This window comes from Diceros bicornis, chromosome 5 (assembly GCF_020826845.1).
Source record: "Diceros bicornis minor isolate mBicDic1 chromosome 5, mDicBic1.mat.cur, whole genome shotgun sequence".
NCBI lineage: Eukaryota > Metazoa > Chordata > Mammalia > Perissodactyla > Rhinocerotidae > Diceros > Diceros bicornis.
Genome location: NC_080744.1, coordinates 28,035,443 through 28,056,482, shown reverse-complemented (window position 1 = coordinate 28,056,482; position 21,040 = coordinate 28,035,443). Strand labels below are relative to the sequence as shown.

The window sequence follows — 21,040 nt, the reverse complement described above, 5'->3', positions numbered from 1 at the left end:
ATAAACAGAGTGATGTGACAGGGTAGAACTGAGGAAGAGAAAGTCCTCCTGGCAGATGAAAAGATACTGAGAGACTGAAGGATGAGAAGGAACCAGCCACCTAAAGAGCAAGGGAAAGCGCATTCCAGCGAAGTAGAGGAAGATGTACAAATCTGAAGGTCAGGGCTGGAGATAAAATTTTTGGAAGCAGCAGTATATATGTACATAGTATTTAAAGCCAGGATATTGGATACTATAATCCAGGAAAAGAGTGCTGAGCAAGGTGTGAGGCGACTCTACAGATAGGATTTCCCCAGTTATTCAGGATACAGAGCAGAATATGGCCATCCCCGGAATCTCAAGTTTATATAATATTTGTAGCCATCAACAGAGGCTAATTTAACTTTCTCAGTCCCATTTCCAACTGCCTGGGAAAGAAAATCTGATTGGCCCAGCTTGGGTCAGTTGTCTACCGCTGGGCCCATGAACGACGACTATGGGGACTGGATCATAGAGTATAAACTGGTTACTGAGGGGACAGGAGGGGGGTCAGAGGCTCATTTCCTAGAGAAAGGGGATGGTCATTGGCATCCAGGCTGAGCAGATACTTTAAAAATGATCCAAAATGATATGCATCAATTCTATAATCAGAAAAATTGATTTCATTTTGAATAAGTAATGTCATTATTACTGAATGCTTGGTCTTACTCTTTAGTATAAAGTGTTCCACACTACCACAAAAAAAGACTGTGATGTGTCATATACCATCACGAAATGTTGAGAAATTCCCATTACAACTTAAGTCCAGCCTGCAGAAGGCGTCCTAAAGTTGCATGTGATTGGCTGGACTTTTCTTTATTTCAGTGTCCTCTGGGATCTCTTACAGCTTGGGAATTGATACAGCATCACATCTCTGGTGGACAGTACATCAAAGGACCTGATAGAGACACAGACTTGATACCTCTGATGGTACCAGCATGGAAAGGTAAATTCAGTGCGTAAGGAGGGATGCCTTTAAGAATTAAAACAACTCTCAGTCTGTCATTGTGGGGCATCTTACTAGCCTTCACAGTGACTGCTTTGCTCTCAGCTCTTTTCTTCAATCTTCTCAACATTTTATTCTTAAATTCCTATAAAATTTTTACTGTGCAGGTTTAGGAGGTCAAGCTAAATGCCATCACCACAAACACCACAGCAAAAGCCAGGAGCAAATGAATGCGTGTCACTCATCTATACATGTTATTAGCCCTGCACTCGCAGGGCAGAGGTAGGCAATTTAATATGAAGGGACATGGCCCTGCTAGAGCTTCTTCCACACTCACCTTGAAATATTTTTGTAACTTTGTTCCTACTCTCCTACCCCTCAGTCCTAATTATAGCTACTATTGATTCTATTTTCCCTTGATTTCACTTCTATACTTTTTTTTTCCAAAGATAAGGCACTTTATGCACTGCCCATGGGTGCATAGATGATGCAGTCTCTTTGGAAAAAAGCTTGATAATATCTAGTAAAGTGGAACATGCAGCTTTACTTCTGGGTATAAAATTTGCAGAATTTTTTGTGTATGTGTACCCGGAGACATACACCAAAATGTTCACAGCAACATTATTCATAAGAGTGAAAAATGGCAACGACATAAATGTCCATTGATCAGAAAATGAATATACATTGATATACATTCATACAATGAAATAATACATTTATTTCTTATAATAAATAAATTTAATAAATAAGTTTAATTTTCTCTATAAAATGATAGAGAAATATAAGGCGGTTATTAATACAACATTCGAGATAGTGGTCATGTCTGGGAGAAGAAGGGAATAGTATGGGTGAGAAACTTACCAGTGGGTTCTTAGTGTACTAGTGATGTTCTGTTCCTTAAGCTGGTATGTATGTTGGTATAAGCTGTATATTTCTTCAAACTGTCCATATATGTTTATTTCCTCGTATGTGTGATATACATATAACAACATATAAAATAACATTTATATAATAATACATAATATATGTGGCGTATAATACATATATATTATACATAGCAGTTTTATTGGGATACAATTTACATACTATAAAATTCACTCCTTTTTTTTTTTGTTTTGTTTTGTGAGGAAGATCAGCCCTGAGCTAACATCCATGCTAATCCTCCTCTTTTTGCTAAGGAAGACCGGCTCTGAACTAACATCTATTGCCAATCCTCCTCCTTTTTTTTCTTTCCCCAAAGCCCCAGCAGATAGTTGTATGTCATAGCTGCACATCCTTCTAGTTGCTGTATGTGGGATGCGGCCTCAGCATGGCCGGAGAAGCAATGCGTCAGTGCGCGCCCGGGATCCCAACCTGGGCGGCCAGTAGCGGAGCGCGTGCACTTAACCGCTAAGCCACGGGGCTGGCCCAGAATTCACTCTTTTAAAGTGTACAATTCAGTAATTTTTGCCATATTCACAGAGTTGTGCATTTGTCCCCACTATCTAATTTTAGAACATTTGATTACCCCCAAAAGAAGCCTGGTATGGGACATTCCCCATGTCCCCACATTGTGCCCCTGATAATCACTAATCTACTTTCAGTCTATATGAATTTGCCTATTCTGGACATTTTATATAAAGGGAATCATATAATCTATGGGTTTTTGTTTCTGGCTTCTTTCACTTAGCATAATGTTTTCAAAGTTCATCCATGTTGTAGCGTTATCAATTGTCAATACTTCATTCCTTTTTGTTGCTGAATGATATTTCATGGTGTGGGCATACTACATTTTGTTTATACATTCATCAATTGGTGGACATTTGGGTTGTTTTCACTTTTTGGCTATTATGAATAATGCTGCTATGAACAGTTTTTGTGTGCACATATGGTGTCATTTCTCTTAGGACTGTATCTGGAAGTGGAATTGCTAGGTCATAGGGTCACTCTATATTTAACATTTTGAGGAACTGCCAGACTATTTCTAAAGCAGTCGCATGCTTTTATGTTCCTAACAGCAATATATGAGGGTGCCAGTTTCTTCATATCCATGCCAATACTTGTCATTGTTATTGAAGTGGTATCTCGTGGGGTTTTTTAAATTTATTTTTTCTCCTCGTGGTTTTGATTTGCACCTCCCTAGTGAATAATCATGTTAAACATCTTCCGTGTGTTTATCAGCCATTTGTATATCTTCTTTGGAAAAATGTCTCCTCAGATCCTTTGCCCATTTATTGATTGGGTTATTTGTCTTTATATTGTTGGTTGTAAGAGTTCTTTGTATATTTTGGATACAAATCTCTTATCAGGTATATGATTTGCAATATTTTTCCCATTCTTTGGGTTGTCTTTTCATTTTCTTCATAGTGTCCTTTGAAGCACAAAAGTTTTAAATTTTGGTGAAGTACAATTTATCTATTTTTTCTTTTGTCACTTGTGCTTTTGGTTCACGTCGAACTTCATAGTGTCATATCTAACACTGCCTAATCCAAGGTCACAAAGGTTTACTTCTATGTTTTCTTTTAAGAATTTTATAGTTTTAGCTCTTACCTAGGTGTATGATCCATTTTGAGTTAATTTTTTTATATGGTGTGAGGTGAGGATCCAACTTCATTCTTTTGCACGTGTCTATTCAGTTGTTCCAGCACCATTTGTTGAAAAAAACCTGTTTTTTCCCCATTGAATTTTCTTGACATGCTTGTCAAAAATAAATTAATCATAAATGTAAAGGTTTATTTCTGGACTCTCAATTCTATTCCATTAATCTACATGCCTATTGTATTCTACTACCATTCTGTCTTGATTATTGTAGCTTTGTAGTAAGTTTTGAAGTCAACATGTGTGGGTCTTCCAACTTTGCTCTTTTTCAAGCTTATTTTAGCTATTCTGAGACCCTTGCATTTCCTTCTGAACTTTAGGATCAGCTTGTCAATGTCTGCAAAAAAAAAATCCAACCGAAACTTTGATAGGGTTTGCACTGAATCTGTACATGAATTTTGGAAGTATTTCCATTTTTTCAATATTATATCTTCCAATCCATGAACATGGGATGTCTTTCTATTTATTTAAACATTCATTAATTTCTTTCAGTGATGTTTTATAGTTTTCAGTGTACAAGTTTTGTACTTCTTTGTTAAATTTATTCCTATGTATTTTATTCTTTTTGAAGCTATTATAAATGGAATTGTTTTCTTAATTTTTTTTTGTATCGTTCATTTCTAGTATTTAGGAATACCATTGATTCTTGTATATTGATCTTGTACCCCGAAACCCTACTGGACTCATTTATTGGTTCTAATAGTTTTTTTTCAGTGGATTCCTTAGGATTTTCTATATACACGATCATGTCATCTGTGAATAGGGATAGTTTTACTTCTTTTCTAATTTGGATGCCTTTTATTTCTTTTTTATGCCTAACTTCCACGGATAGATCCTCCAGTAAAATGTTGAATAGCAGTGGCAAGAGTGGACATCCTTGTCTTTTTCCTCATCTTAGGGAGAAAGTTTTCAGTCTTTTACTATTAAGCATGATTTTAGCTGTGATTTTTTTGTAGATGACTCTTATCGAGTTGAAGAAGTTCCCTTCTATTAGTAGTTGGTTGAGTGTGTTTTATTATGAAAGGATGTTGGATTTGTCAAATGTTTCTTCTGTGTCTGTTGATATGATCTTGTGGTTTTTGTCCTTTATTCTATTAATATGATATATTACATTGATTGGTTTTCATATGTTAAACCAAGCTTGCATTCTTGGGATAAAAAGGTGCATAATCCTTTTGATATGTTGCTGGATTCAGTTTGCTATTATTTTATTGAGAATTTTGTGTCTATAGTAATAAGGGATATTGATCTGTAGTTTCTTTTCTTGTGATTTCTCCGGTTTTGGCCTCATGTAATAAGTTGGGAAGTGTTCTTTCTATTTTTTGGAAGAGTTTGTGAAGGATTGATGTTAATTCTTCTTTAAACATTTGGTAGAATGAATCTGTGAAGTCATCTGGGCTTCAGATTTTCTTTGTGGGAAGTTTATGATTATGAATTTAATCTCTTCTTATAAGTCTATTCAGATTTTCTGTTTCCTCTTGAGTCAGTTTTGTAGTTTGTGTCTTTCTAGGAATTTATCCACTTCACCTAGGTTATCTAATTTGTTGACATGCAATTGTTTGTAGTATTCCCTTATAATTCTATGAATTTGGATTTTAAATGGAGGTATCAGAGTTAACTCATGGTTTCTAGCATATAGAAATAGATATAGGTGTATGTGTGTCCTCATGTGCACCTGCATATACATACATACACTTCCTGACTCTATCAGCTGAGAGGACATAGAAAGAATGACATCCCGCTACCCACAAGAGCACGTAGTACCCAGATCTTGGCTTTTAAATACCATCCTCCACTAAAAGAAACCAGATGCTGGGGCAGGGAAAGTACAAGGTGAGCCTAGAACATCATATTGTGCCAGAAAATATAGAAATTCTTAAAAAATCATGGAGATGTTTTAAAAGGACACTAGAACCAGCTGGAAGGGCTCACACTGGCCAAATCTAAGACAATTTGAGCATCAAAAGGAATAATGATATTTATGGATTATAACCCGTTAATAAAAATAGAAATCTATGAGATCATACAGATATAAATAGATAGATGAATTAAAAAATAAACGGAGTTAAGGGAAATCTCTACCTTATAGTAGAATGCCAACTAATAAATGTAGAAGGAATAATGGAATTAGAAAATCACCATTTGGTGACCATGATAGTAATAAAATTCAAGCAAGATGCATCAACTTATGCTAAAATTAGTAGGAGAAAATTTTATAATGTCATAATTTAAAAGTTTAATGTCATATATTATGTCATAATATACAATGTCAAAGTATTTCCCTACAAAATGCTTATTAATTAATAAGTTTTAAAAAGACTTATAAGTTAACTTTATGGTGGACAAAACTATCAGACACCATCTTAACCCATTATCAAAATTAACATTGTTGGTAATGAGACTAGTAGAGATATCAACAGTATGTGCCTCCTGACATGATGCACTAAGAAGAATATAGCTTCAGTTCTGTGGGATTCTTGCCAAAAATGCATAATTTGAACCCATCATGAGGAAACATCAGACAAACCCTAACTGAAGGGCATTCTACAAAGTAAACGCATCTACGTTGTGTTCTTAAAATATGTCAAAGTCATAAAAGACAAGGAAAGACTGAAGAACTATTCATGAGTGAAGGGCACTAAAGAGACATGGCAATTAAATGCAGCACATGATCCTGAATTGTTTCCTGGACCTAGAAAGGACATTATTGGGACAATTGGTGAAATATGAATGTTTTGTGAGTTAGATGGTAAAATGGTGTCAATGTTAATTTCCTGATTTTGATGGATATCCTGTGCCTGTGTAGATTTGTCCTTGTTTTTAGGAAATACACAATGAAGTCTTTAGAGGTAATGGAACATCGTGAAATATACAATGAAGTCTTTAGAGGTAATGGAACATCATGTCTGCAATATACTTTTAAGTGGTTCCAAGAAGTAATATAGAGAGAATATATGTAATATTATATATTATGTAACATATGTAGAAAGAGAGAGAGAATTGGATAAGGCAAATGAAGTAAAAGTTAACATTTGTGGAATCTGGGTGAAAGGAGTATGGGAATTCTTTGTATTATTCTTGCAATTCTTCTGCAATTTTGAAATTATTTAAAAATAAAAACTTATTAAAAGAATCAAGGGACCGGCTCGGTGGCGCAAACGGTTAAGTGCGTGCGCTCCACTGTGGCAGCCCGGGGTTCGCTGGTTCGGATCCCGGGCACGCACCGACGCACTGCTTGGCAAGCCATGCTGTGGCGGCATCCCATATAAAGTGGAGGAAGATGGGCACGGATGTTAGCCCAGGGCCAGTCTTCCTCAGCAAAAAAAAAGAAAAGAAAGAAAAAAAAAGAGGAGGATTGGCAGATGTTAGCACAGGGCTGATCTCCTCACAAAAAAAAAAAAAAGACTCAAAAGAAAATGATGAAGAAGAAAGGAAAGAAACGTTACTTATTGCTTTCCCTTTGGGGACAAAATAATTAGAATATGTTATCACACATGAGGATAAACCATAGTGGCAATTACAGCTAACCTGCCTAGCTGGGCTGAAACTAGTTGATTTGTGTGAGATAGATGGGTAAAAAGAGGTGTCAAGACGGGAAACGGAGCAGCTGGCCCAAGACATGGGAGTTTTACTTGGTTTTTAAAGGTGAAATCATTTGTGTGCAGGGACTGTGTTGAGGAAGGGGAGAGAGTGGTGACTGGAAGAAAGGAAGAGGATGACTTGCCTGAATCAGGAATTGCTGGAGTCAGGCTTGTCTTCTTGAGACCAAGTGGATTGCGTAGATAGAAATCCAAACACCTCTAGATAATATAGAACTCCCTCTTTTGGGAAGACTGTATCATTCACTGAAGAAAAGGTCTTTCAGTATCATTTAATCAAACAAGACTATTCAGAGAAAATCATTGCGTGGAAAGTCTTAGCCCCAAAGGAAGATATCCAAGACATAGCTGACTTAATCTGAGCCTAAAGGGTTAAAGATTCCCTGGAGAAAGGAATAGAATCAGACTGGTCAAATCTCTGAGTTCCATGGACTCACCTCACCTCGACATTTCTCCTTCACATGCATAATTTTAAGCTGCAATGATTATACATGCTGTTACCTGGTCTATTTTCATCTTCTCTCATTCCTAATCCTGACATAAAGGTGTCCTTCAAAATTAGAGAGTAAGGAATCTTCTTGCCTAGAAGGACCAAGGCAAGACACAGACTGGGAGAAAAAAATATGCAAAACATACACCCAACAAAAGACTTATATTTAGAATATATAAAGAACTCTTATAATTCAATAGTGACAAGATTTTAAAACTCTAACAATAAAAAATGAGCAAAAGAGGGGCCGGCCCGGTGGCGCAAGCGGTTAAGTGCGCGCGCTCCGCTGCGGCGGCCCGGGGTTCGCTGGTTCGGATCCCGGGCGCGCACCAACGCACTGCTTGGCAAGCCATGCTGGGCGGCGTCCCATATAAAGTGGAGGAAGATGGGCACAGATGTTAGCCCAGGGCCGTCTTCCTCAGCAAAAAAAGAGGAGGATTGGCGGATGTTAGCACAGGGCTGATCTCCTCACAAAAAAAAAAAAAAAAAAAAAATGAGCAAAAGATTTGAACACATGCTTTATTTAAGAAGGTATATGGATGGTAAAATAAGCACATAAAAAATATTCAACATCCTTAGTTGTTAGGAAAATTGCAAATTAATACACTTAAGACCACTACATACCTGTTAGTGTTACTGAACCAGGTTTATTTTGCCCTCTGCACGAAATGCCAATCACTGAAATGACGAGTTTGCAGGAGCAAAACGGTTTATTCACAAGGCAGCCAAGTGAGGAGACAGGAGAATAAATTTCAAATCCACCTCTCTGAAAATGGGGATTAGGGATATTTATGGGATAGAGGGCAGGATGGTCTGAAGTGTAGGAACAGATGATTGGAGGTAAGGAGAAGTGAGGTAATTGATGATCTGAGTCAAGCTTCATGGCTCTTTGTAGGACACACGTTCACAAAATGGAGGCATTAGCATGATCTGAGGGTGGAGTTTTCGGCCCCCTGACATCAAAGGGTCACCTCTAGGTCCTCTGCACAGGCCCAGTTGATGAGTCGGTGGTCTGAACTGCCCCGAACTGGACAAGGAGTTGACTCTCAGTTCCTGAAAAACTTAAGCACCTGTTACCATGGTGACCTATAGAGATCGATAGAGTGGGCTTTAGTAATGCATTATCTACTTTTGCAAACAGACAACTGACTGAGTACAGTTAAAGCAAGTTGGCCCCCGGTTTCACTAGGATGGCTAAAATTAAAAAGATCAAGTATTGGTGAGGATGTAGAAAAACTAGAAGTCTCAGACACTGCTGGTGGGTATAAAATGGTATAATCACTTTGGAAAACAGTTTGGCAGTTTTTTTAAAAAGTTAAATATACATGTATCTTATGGCCCAGCCATTTCACTCCTATGTATTTACCCAGAGAAATGAAAACATATGTCCACGCAAAGACATACACAGATATTCATAGCAGCTCTATTTATAATAGCCAAAAACTGGAAGTAATCCAAGTGTCAACAGTAAATGGATAAATAAATTATGTTATACCCATACAACAGAGTATTACCAGCAATGAAAAGGAATTGTTGATGTACAAAACACTGTGGATGAATCTCAAAATAATTATGCTGAGTGAAAGAAGTCAGGCCAAAAAAACCCAGGTATATAATAGATGATTCAATCTATATAATTCTAGAAAATGCAAACCAATCCATGGGGATGTAAAGCATATTGGTGGTTGCCTGGGAACAAAGGTGGGGTTGGAACTAGAATGGAGTGGAGGAATGGATTACAAAGGGGTACAAGGAAACTTGGTGGTGATGGATATGTTTATTATCTTAGTTGTAGTGATGGTTTCACAGGTATACAGACATGTCAAAATTAATCAAATTTTACACTTTAAATATGTTCACTGTATTACATGTCAATTATACTTCCATAAAGCTGTTTTTAAAAAATCTTACTTGTCATCATTTCCAAAGGATCGATTAGAGAGGTGGTAGTGGTAGCTGAGGTGGTTCGAGACTAAAGTTCTGAGCTCTCTTTCTTCCAGGGAAGGAGCTATATTTTGAGCTCTGGGTTTTATGGTTCCCATGAGATCAGAGCTGACTGTGGGCTACTGAACACCTATATACTCAAAAGTGTGCTTTAGTTTCCTCTGCTTAGATCAAGCAGAGGCTCTATTCCAAGGAGACAGCTTTGGGGACAATTTCTCCAAACCACAAAAACAAATGAGATGACTCTTGGTAATCCAGAAAGGTTTCTATCCTTTTCCTTACTGGGGATTTGGAGACAGTTGTGGGCACAATCCTTGTCTAGGTCCAAAATTATCTAATAGGAAAAAAAATAGAAGACTGGATTAAAAATAAAAATCAAGTAGACTAAAAGTCCTATTTGATATTTGTATGAAGAGAATGTACTTTCTAGATAGGAGATTGAGTCATATGCTGGAGTGATATTCCATGTCCAGGAGAGAAATGAAATGATAAAGAGGTCCATAAGTACACATTTCATATACTTCCTGAATTTCCTCTTAAACACTTGACTCAAGATAGATTCAAGCCCTCTGGACGAGATGTGATGAGAGACCTGATGGGTTAAAAAAATTACACGTAAAAATAATCTCCACTTACCTCTCCTGGGACTTTAGGTAAGAATATAAAAACTCAACCACCCTTGAGCAGGATGAGCCGGGAAGAATTGGAGGACAGTTTGTTTCGTCTTCGTGAAGAGCACTTGTTGGTGAAGGAGCTTTCTTGGAAGCAACAGGATGAGATCAAAAGGTACCTAGAGTTCTCCTTAAGTCTTTAAAGTTGAATCTACACCAAGCCTACACTACACTAAACCAAAAGGAATACATTTTCCTGAGATGTCTAAGCCAGAAAACAATTCAAATGTCAAGGATGGTTAACTCCAAAAATAATTTTTCAAGCAATATTACTTTATTCTGTTTTCTTGCCAAACACATCAATAGACTGTGGCCATAGGCCACAGAACATCATCAGAGCTATTTCAATCCATAGAGCAAGAGACTGGGCAGGCTCCTGCCCTGGTCACAAAAGAGAGAATGGGGATGGGAGGAATGGCCAAAATCTCAGAGGAACAAAGGCTGCAGGGGCAAGTAAGAGAAGGGGTTTTTATTTACAAAACAAAACCAAAAATCCTATTGATCATTTACTATATGTGGGCATGTAATAAGTGCTTTGTATGTATTAACTAACTTAATATTATAAATACCATTAACTCTCTTAATACTATGAAAGAAGTATTAATAAGAGGACAGGAAAGCACAAAGAGGTTAAGTAACTTGCCCAAGGTCACAGCTAGTGAGTGAGTGGCAGAGCCAGAAGCCCTTAACTCCAAAATATGCTATATAAAGTGACCTTAGGGATTGGCTTTCAAAGGTGTATCTTTTGGGTGCAGACCTGAAGAGGAATCTGAGATGGAGTAGATAAACGGATGGGAAGAATGGAAATTCTGAAAGTCCAGGGTTTATTTCTAGGACATATTTTGCAGATATTGCTGTCGATGCCTTCCAGCCAAAGACCACAAGGAACATACCTATAGTTGAGCAAGTTGGGTTTATTGTAGTTGGCAGCTTGAGAAAATGTCCACCATGGGAAACCAAAGGCATCTCAGTAAGAATGTATTAGAAAGAACCTATTATAGGATTTGGGCTTCCTTTGGGTGATTTGGGGGAAGGTCCAAGGGAACAGGATTTTGATCCAGATTTGGTACTGTCAGAAAGCCGGGACAATTCTATGTTTGGGTATCTCAATAAATCTTACTTACTGGGAGGATAGACTAGAGTGAGGCTAAAGTTTAACTGGTAAAAAAGTAGCAGTCACTCATATTAGCCAGGAGAGGAAGATGTTTAGTATTTTGTGGGTGGCACAATGACCTTGTTTTTGTCTGTGCTTAGACAAAATTATGCAGTGGCCTTGTTTTGTATCACTCTATCATGGTCTTGGAATGGCCTTGTCTGATATTGGTGTTCCATGAGATTATGTCCAACAGGACAGTGTGAGCTCCAGGCCATCTTCAAACAGCACTGAGGACTAGCTATGTCAGACCAATTCCCTGATGTCAAGAGCAGCTTTTGCTTTCTAATTGGTAATCCCCAGGAGGGTTCAGAGCTTCATTTAGAATCTACAGGATTGCAGGCCTCCACTGTACACCAGTACTCTTCAGAGTTGGAGATTCTTTTATATTGTGGAGAACTTGAGAATCCGGTGAAGTCAGAAGGTTACATGGGCCAAAAAGTCTTGCTTCTTGGTTGATAACCAAAAAGCACTTAAGATTATAGATATTAAGTGGCTAAATTGGATTCCATCCTCTCTGACTTTGGGCAAGTTACCTAGCTATTTTATGCCTTGATTTCTTTATCTGGATATAATGATATGTAATAATAATAGCTAACTCCTACAGTGCTTATAATGCACCATCACTGTTCAAAGCACTTTTACATATATTAACTTATTTAATCCTCATAACAATCTAATGATGCAGGTACTATTTTTATCTTTATTCATAGAAGAGGAAACTGAGCACAAAGGTTAATGCCATGCTGAAGGCCACATAGTCAGTAAATTCAGAACTGGCAGGCAGTGGGACCACAGAATCTGATGGTAATGGTAAAAAGCACGATTTTAGGTCAAGATAACAAATAATGGTTGACTATCCATTATAGGTAAGGCTCGATGTATACAAGGAGCTGTAGAGGAGTAATCTTTCAAGTTGGGCACATATACAGGGGTGTGCAGATAATTGGGATGGGAGAAGTAAATATTAACATTTCTACTTATATTTAATTATCTCCTCTTTAAAAATTAGTATTTTTGGTATGTTTTATAATGACTATAATTTATTAGTACACAAGTAAATGTATATAATTTAAAAACAAATATACAAATATATATTGAGGAGTGCCCCAACATGTTTTACTAAGATGTGTATGTGATCATTGCAACAGAATGACAAGGACAGACACCACGATGTCCCTGCCCTGAAAGAGTTACAGTGTATTGGGGGCAGAAAATTAATTTTTTTGAAGTGTAAATAATGGACTACAGTAGATAAATTATATCAGAGATCAATTCAGATTATTTGCCACCAAATAAACTGTAGAAATAATAACTGTCATAGAAGGAGAAGCCACATACCACCAGCTTTATTTTTGTCCATAGGATGAGGACAGCCTTGCTCCGGTTGACCGCTGCGGGCCGGTACCCTAGGGCAGAGGTGGCGGTGGTGGAGCAGCTCTCAGAGCCCGCAAGGCGGCCTTGGAATGAAGGGTCTCGGCAGCGCCCCACCAAGCACCAGCGCCCCCTAATGCACGGGCTGCAGCTGCAGTTCCAGCGCGGCGGTCCCCCTCTCCCCCGCCACCCCCAGTCTCAAGTCCCCATGGGACACAGACAGCTCCACACTGCCGGTGTGCGGATGTCTGAGAAACCCAAAACGGGTGAGGTTCAGGGCCAAGTCCCCACAGGGCTAAAACACTAGGAAGGAGTTATTTGCCAGCCACATTTTTCACCTCGTTGCTTTATTCCGCCCACAACTCCATTGTGTTCTTTTGTTCTCTTGTTCTCATTCCTTTCTACCTCCCTAAAATCTTTTTTTCCTGAGTGGAATGTCAGGTTGAAAATTCTCAGTTCACCATGAAGTACCTTTGAGAGAGAATAAGACAACGGAAACCACAACTTTGCTGGTCAAGTTCTGCAGCAAGTCTAGAAAACAGATGCAAGATAATATTGAAATCTTGCTCAGGTGTAAGCGGCAGTGCTCATAAGACAGGTCCCTCTACTGGGACTCTGGGACTCTGGACTAAGTGGCTGTGCCTCTAAAACTGGGATTCTTAGCCTTTTTGGTGAAGTGGACTCCTTTCAAACCATGAGCAAAGCTAGGCCGCCTCCCAAGAAAAGTGCACATACACATAGACAAAACTTTGCACACAATTCTATGGGTTCAGAGATTCTCAATGCCCATTCCTGAAGTCCAGGCCTAGAGGTCAGGCTGTAAGTGAGGAGTTGCAATTTCTTCTCTTCCTGTATTCCAAGTGGCTAAGAGTCTCTGGCTGCTATGAAACCCAACACTGAATTAAATAAAGTGCTGTGTGTAAATTTCCTTCACCTAGCCTACTTATCCCTGGTTTAGGTCCATGGGAATGAGGTATCTTTACCCTGGGGATTCAATGTTAGGTTTTGTTTAGTATGGTCCTATAATTTCAAGCTCCCTATTCAAGCCAACCAAATCTTGCAAAAAGAGCTAGGAATAGAAAAATTAAAAAAGTCTAAATTTCAGTTGGGTTTAACTTCAGCATTATTGAGTACCAATTATATACCAGATATATAGAGAGATAAAGATGCCTTAGAGTTAGACACATAGTCCCTGCCCCAGACAAGCTTGCACCTTTCTTCTTCCCATTTATACTCACTTGGGAGTCTGTAGTCCCGCTGACTTATTAGATCTGTAGTTGCGTATCTATGCAAGAGTAAAGACTAAGAACTTCTCTGGGATCAGTGGTCATATAGGGATTTCCCCCAGGTCTCAAGGCTCCCTACTTCCAGCACTTGGCGTTCCAGTTCTAGCACTTGATGTTCTGGAGAAATCTGTTGCCAGAGTCTGCTTCTTCTGTCTAAACTTTCAGAGTCAAGGGGCAGAGTGAGCTACACAGCCCCTCCCACTTTCAAGGAGCATGTGACAAATGAAAAAACCAGAGGTGAAATATCCAATGAACCCAGCGAACTGTGAGTTCTTTTCATTTATCCTGCACTGTTACTCTTTTGGCTTTAATTGGAAATATATCATTTAGGGAACAAGTGAATGTTGGCATTTTTGAGTCTTTCCAACATAATCAGAGAAGATGAAAGTCAACTCTAGGTCAAATTCCAACTTCATTGCTTAAAAATGGAAAATAAACACCTCTTTGTCTTCCAAAGAAAGGAAAATAAAGGCCCTTTCCTTAATTGAAGGTATTCTCTCTCTTTCTCTTTATATTTTTATCCCTTAGGTCATAATTCATCTATATTTCTGTTTGACACTTGAAAGCAATATTTTGTAAGATTATCCTCCACACACCAAGATTACTAACTCCTCTAATTTCTTTTTATATATGTGAGAGCCCAATTCTAAACCCCTTTAACAGCAGTTTCCATGTCTTCTTTTGTGTTTAATGTTTCTAATTCTAACCGTATAATTTCTTTCAGCAAAGTCATAATTATGACTAAACTCATTGGTCTATGTCTGCCTAACAGTGCCCACATTATGACCAGCAATACTATGCAAGTGGAAGAACCGCTTAAGTCTCCTGAGAAAATATGGTCCAAAGATGAAAATTTTGAACAGAGAAGTTCTTTGGAGTGTGCTCAGAAGGCCACAGAGCTTCGGTAAGAGTGTGGCATTCCCTGCCTCAAGCCATAATGAAATGAAAAAGTGATTCTTATTTGCACCCTTCCACCATCTCAGAGGAAAAGAGAATGCTTGGGATTCAATTCCGTCTGAGAAGTAGACTTGGAGTCCCTAAGTGAAGGAATCCAATCTGAATTGGATTCAGATCTGAATTGGGTTAAGAAATGGATTAACCTAAAGAGGATGCTTATGTATCATAGAAGATGTGCTGCTTCACTTCGTACAGGGAAAACTGTGTCATCTTCATCACTGGATAGGGGTTTTTAGGCCTTGCTGTACATCAGTCCCTGGAGAACTTTTTAAAACATAGATTTTATTTTTTAGAGCAATTTTGGGTTCTTAGCAAAATTGAGCATAAAGTACAGAGATTTCCCATATACCTCCTTTTCCCTACACACGCATAGCCTCCCCCTCTATCAACATCCCACACCACAGTGGTACATTTGTTTCAATGGGTGAACCTACATTGACACATCATTATCACCCAAACATCATAGTTTACCTTAGGTTCACTCTTGGTTTTGTACATTCTATGGGTTTGGACAATGTATAATGATGTGTATCCATCATTACAGTATCGTACAGAATAGTTTCACTGCCCTAAAAATCCTCTGTGCTCTGCCTATTCATCCCTCTCTACCCCATTAACCCTGACACCACTGATCTTTTTACTGTCTCCATGATTTTGGCTTTTTCCAGAATGTCATATGGTTGGAATCATGCAGTCTATAGTCTTTTAAGATTGGATCCCTTCACTTAGCAATATGCATTTAAGTTTCCTCCATGTCTTTTTATGGCTTGATAGCTCATTTCTTTTTAGCACTAAATAATGTTCCATTATCTGGATGTACCACAGTTTATTTATCCATTCACCTACTGAAGGACATCTTGGTAGCTTTCAAGTTTTGCAATTATGAATGCAACTCCTGTAAACATCCATGTGCAGGTTTTTGTGTGGACATAAGTTTTCAACCTGGTGATATTTAAAACCACAGATGCCTGGGCCCCACCCCAGAGATTCCCTTTCAATTATTTGGGTGTGGAGTTCAGGTAGTGTAATTTTAAAGATCTCTCCAGATGATTCTAATAAGCAGCTAAGACTGGGAATCACTGAGATAGAATCTAGTGAACCCAAATCCTGCCCAACCTTTCAAATGATAAGGAAAACATGATCTCCTAGGTTCAGAAATAATAATCTTCCTTTGTGTCCGCTGTCCATATCCACACCTCCCTGGTTCCTCTAAGGAAACCAGTCTCAGACCTAGCTGGACTTTGCTAGGTTTATGGGAAACTGAGCCCATAATTTAAAAAATAGCTACTGTGTTTTCTCAGAACCCAGAGTTTAAGTTTGGTGGTCTCTCTATCAAATCTCAGCTGGTGTGAGGGGAAATGAAAGAAAGGAGATTATTTACCCGAGTGTACATACACTTCCTACTTCTGGTCTGTTGTGGGGGAGATAGGAAGGCAAGAGGCAAGAGGAAGATGTTCTTATTGGTGCAGAGTCAGGGGGAAAAGGTGCTTAACTCTACCCATTTGCAGACAGAATATTTGATCCCTGTCTTCTTTCTCCAGAGCTTCTATTAAGGAGAATATAGAGCTGATTCGACTTAAGAAGGTCTTACATGAAAGGAATACCTTATTGGTAGTGACAAAAACACAATTAACAGAAGTTCAAGAGGTGAGTTGCATGGGGCCAGCCCCGTGGCATAGCGGTTAAGTGCACGCACTCTACTTCTGGTGGCCCGGTTCGGATCCCGGGCGCACACCGATGCCCCCCTTGTCAGGCCATGCTGTGGCGGCCTCCCATGTAAAGTGGAGGAAGGTGGGCACAGATGTTAGCCCAGGGCCAGTCTTCCTCAGCAAAAAGAGGAGGATTGGCATGGATGTTAGCTCAGGGCTGATCTTCCTCACAAAAAAAAAAAAAAAAGAGGTGAGTTGCCATCATCAGCAGTGCTTTTTTGGGGAAAAAAAACAATTAATTAAGAGAATAGTATTATTTTCTCCATTTCATGCTTCGGAAACCACAGTTGAGAGAAACTAAGTTACTTGTCTAAGGTCACACGTTTTATAGGTGATAGTCAAATTCAAGCCTTGAAACTCAGAGTTCATTCTTTTTCCAGTACTTCTCATTATCTCTCTATTAGGAAGAAGGCTCAAGCCCTGCCTGCTAAGGTGGAATTAAGTGGGGTTGACTTGTCTCAGGGTTAAGGGCCCAGCCAAGGGCCACAATCAGAATATGATTAAGTTGGGAAGCCAAGAGCAGTCACAGGGGAAGGGAAGGAAACCAGCCTTTACTGAGCACTCTCTATGTGCTGGGCTCTGTCCTAGAGATTTACAGTCATGTTCTCATTTAAGCCTGACAACAACCCTCAAGGTAAGGACGTTGTTTAACAGGTGAGAGAACTGAGCCTCAAAGAAGCTAAGTAACTTGCTCAAGTCATAAAAATAGTAAGGGGCAGGTTTATCTGGCACTGAGGCTCACACTCTTTTGTCATTACCACACAATAGAGACTCATACTTGAATGGTGAAAATAGGACAGCAAGGGTCTAAGTGATAGATCGGCGCTGTTCTTTTATTGAATAAATAGTTATTGATTCCCAGGAACTGTGCAAAGCACTGGCATACAAAGATTACAAAGATAAGTAAGACAGCTCTTGCCTTCAAGGGACTTTCAGGAGTGAAAGAACAAGGAGTAAACAAGTACAACTATCCACATACAGGGTATGGGGGGACACAAACAAGAGTAGTCAGATCCACCAGAGAATGGGGTGCAGGATCCAAAAAGGATTCATAAAGCAGTATATTCATGAGCGGAATACTGGGATACTGAAAGATCAGCGGGTGCTAATGATGTGCAAGAAAGGGGAGGGCTTTCCAGGGGAGGAGAGGCGTAGGCCAAGGCACAGAGGTGAGAAACCTCAGGGACCAGGTCATGGAGCCTAGTCAGGAATTTAGAGTTTATCTTATAGAGAGTGGAGAGCTGCAGAAAGATGTTAAGCAAGTTGATAACATGATCAATTTTTTTCCCCAAAGAGATCACTTTACCTTTTTTCAATGTCTGAAATATTTTTGAAATACATTTTAATAAAGAAATAATACTTCTGAAAAAGTATTATAAAGCACTAGTGATTATTAATTCCGGGTAGTAGGATTATAGATGACTGTTATTATAGTCTTTATACTTTTCTGAAATTTTCAACTTCTCAAAATTTACAAAACTGCAAGGAAAAATCATCTGGCAGCAGAGTGAATGATAGGTTGGCTGGTACAAGACTAGAGGCAAGAAATCATATAAAAGACTAGTGCAGGGGTCCAAGGGAGATGCATGAGGGTCCCAACCAAGGCAATGAGAGAGGCCCACAGAGGAAGGACTGTATTGGGAGAGGTCCAGGAAGTAGAAGAGTAGACTTCATCACCAAAGGGGAGTGAGTGAGGGAAAAGGAGAAATGAAAGATGGCTCCTGGGTCTCTAGCTTGGATGATTAGATGATGGTGGTGCCATTCACTGAGATTGGCTGCAGTTAGCGCTGCCGTTGGTACATCTGTTCTAATAGGGACTAAAGGCATCTTTACAAGGCCAACCTCCAAACCTCTGTTTTGTAGAGAACTATGCATATGCTTGTATTCTTTTGATTTGGTTAATTTTGGTAGCATTTAAAAGATGTGGAAATATGGGAAGGAAGATAATTTTAAGTTGTATGGGTACATTGCTATATTTGTGGGATTAGATTTTTTTTTAATCCATCTACTCCTCCATTACATTAAAGGAAAATAGGAAGAAAGCCACTCTAAATTAAATGTTCTTAACCATGTTAGTGGTAGTGGTAGAGATGACCTAAAATGGTGAATAGTTGCCCACAATTTTTTTACAATTTATTTTTCTGTAGCAATTTACCTTTCTAATCATGCTTTCTTCACATATACTAAAATAAATTTGCGTTCTCTTAATCCCTTAGCAGTACAATATGATGGTCAACAGCACAGACTCTAGAGTCAGACAGGCTGAGGTAAACTTCTGTCTCTGCCTCTTGACAGCTATGTGATTCTGAGCAAGTGACTTAGCTCTCTGAGCTTTGGGTCTCTCATTTTAAAGTTTAGGTGATAATACCTACCTCTCAGATTTGCTGTGGATTAAGTGAAATAATATATGCGAAGTAAATATAATGATCACAATGTAACAGGTAATGAATCACATAGTAACATATAATGCATAGTAGCTGCTCAGCCAATAGTAGCTGTCATTGTTAGTTTGGTTATTGTTTTTTCTATTTCTAAAACTGGAAAGAGACCTTTCTGAAGCATGCTGAGTAAGAGATGGTGCCTAATCTGAAAATAAATATATTTTTTGGATAATCCACCGACTGCAATGCAAAAGTGAATAAATGACTCTTCATCCTTTTTAAAGAAATGTGTCATCTATTATGTTCACAGACTACCTGGCAAGCTAGGGCAGGAGAAAAGTAGCAGCATTTTTTTAGTAAACAGGTACACAAATTGACTTGATTCATGGGAATTTTTTATAACGTCTTTTAAAATAAATCTTTAAACATTTGTATTACAGAGATAAGCATCAAAGTAAACATCAAGCTGATATATCAATAGAATAATACTTATTTCTTTCTTTCAGGCCTATGAAACTCTGCTCCAGAAGGTACTTAAAAATGATTCCTTGAATCTCTGTTTCTTAGTAATCAAACCCAAGAAATCTGCGTTAATTTTCCAGTAACATAACACCAGAATTTAGCCAACTAAATCGAAGTTATTATGTCACATAATTTCTATTAAGACAAATGATACTGTTAATGTTATCAGAAGATGCTTATTGCACTGGTTTCATAAAGATTGCACTATGAGATCTGAGTTGAGAAATACCTGGAACAATATTTTTCAGCCTATTGCCAGAGAGAATTATAGCATTTGCTCAAAAATGCCTAAGACTATTCCTCTAGCATGTGTGAAGTGGTGAGATATAGCAAAGTTGTTGCAAATCTTCTCTGGTATTGTTAAATATTTGGCCCTATTCATCTCTGTGAGTGGGGTGCAGGTGAAGCTGAGAGAATGTCCTTGATTAAGAGTCATTGGGGCAGAGTTCCCAGCATGGCCAGCCACAGCTGTTCCTCACCAGACACGTCCACCAAAAGAATGCACACTTATCTTCTAGAGTTAATATGTCACTTTGCTAGGTGCAGAGGGAGAAGTATATCAACATAAAAAACATTCAAATAGCTTAGGAAAATAAAGACAGCTGTGAAAGGTGGCACTTCGTTTAGAGCCAGGGTTTAATTTGAACCTTGGGAAAATTAAGTCTCCAATTATGAATTACAGTTTCCCAGAGTGAAAAGTCCTCACTAACAGGGAAACAACACTTCCCAAGAAATGCTAGGGTGAAAAACAAGGTCAATTTACAGTGCAAAGGCAACGTGCTGTTAATCAAAGCCATGGTTTTTGATATCCACTAGAGAAGGATGGAGTTGCTGGTATCTTGAGACCACTCCTGCTGAGTGATATGACCATCCCCAGAGGAACTTTTCTTTTGCCCCAGAATCAGGGAGTCCTAAGTACAGCCCATGATGCCCTCCTCAGCCAAGTGGACGAGCTCAGGGCAGAGCTGAAGGAGGAGAGCAAGAAGGCTGTGAGCTTGAAGAGCCAACTGGAAGATGTGTCCATCCTGCAGATAACACTGAAGGAGGTAAATAACAACAATAATTGAAAGATACCATCAATTGTAAGTTATATTCCAATTCAGAGATGTTAAAAAGTGTATCTTAGTAACAATATGGTATTTCATTTTTTCAAATGAGAAAAGTGAGGCTTCAGGTGTTTAAATAACTTGCTCAAGATTACACCATTAGGGGAAAAACTGGGATTTATATTTATGTCTGTTCTCCAAAGTCTTTGCTCTGTTATAACGTTCTACTACTTCCCTAACAGTAGAAACCCAGACATCGAGAAAATTTACTTCAGAGAATCCTCATTAATTCCAATGAAAATCTTCATTCCATCACACCTTCAATTGGTTCGAATCTTTCTAGTTGAATAGCTCCTCATAGACATGG

General features: G+C 38.6%; 1 protein-coding gene across 1 annotated transcript in view; it reads left to right on the top strand.

Annotated features, from left to right (window-relative positions):
• Window positions 1-462: 462 nt before the first annotated feature.
• The window catches only part of RPGRIP1 (RPGR interacting protein 1), a 58,040-nt gene continuing 37,462 nt past the window's right edge, over window positions 463-21,040 (top strand). Inside the window, 10 exon segments of the mRNA XM_058540501.1 lie at window positions 463-527; window positions 883-917; window positions 920-964; window positions 10,228-10,360; window positions 12,764-13,038; window positions 14,224-14,323; window positions 14,750-14,962; window positions 16,557-16,662; window positions 19,612-19,635; window positions 20,527-20,673. Coding sequence (XP_058396484.1) covers window positions 463-527; window positions 883-917; window positions 920-964; window positions 10,228-10,360; window positions 12,764-13,038; window positions 14,224-14,323; window positions 14,750-14,962; window positions 16,557-16,662; window positions 19,612-19,635; window positions 20,527-20,673 — 1,143 coding nt within the window.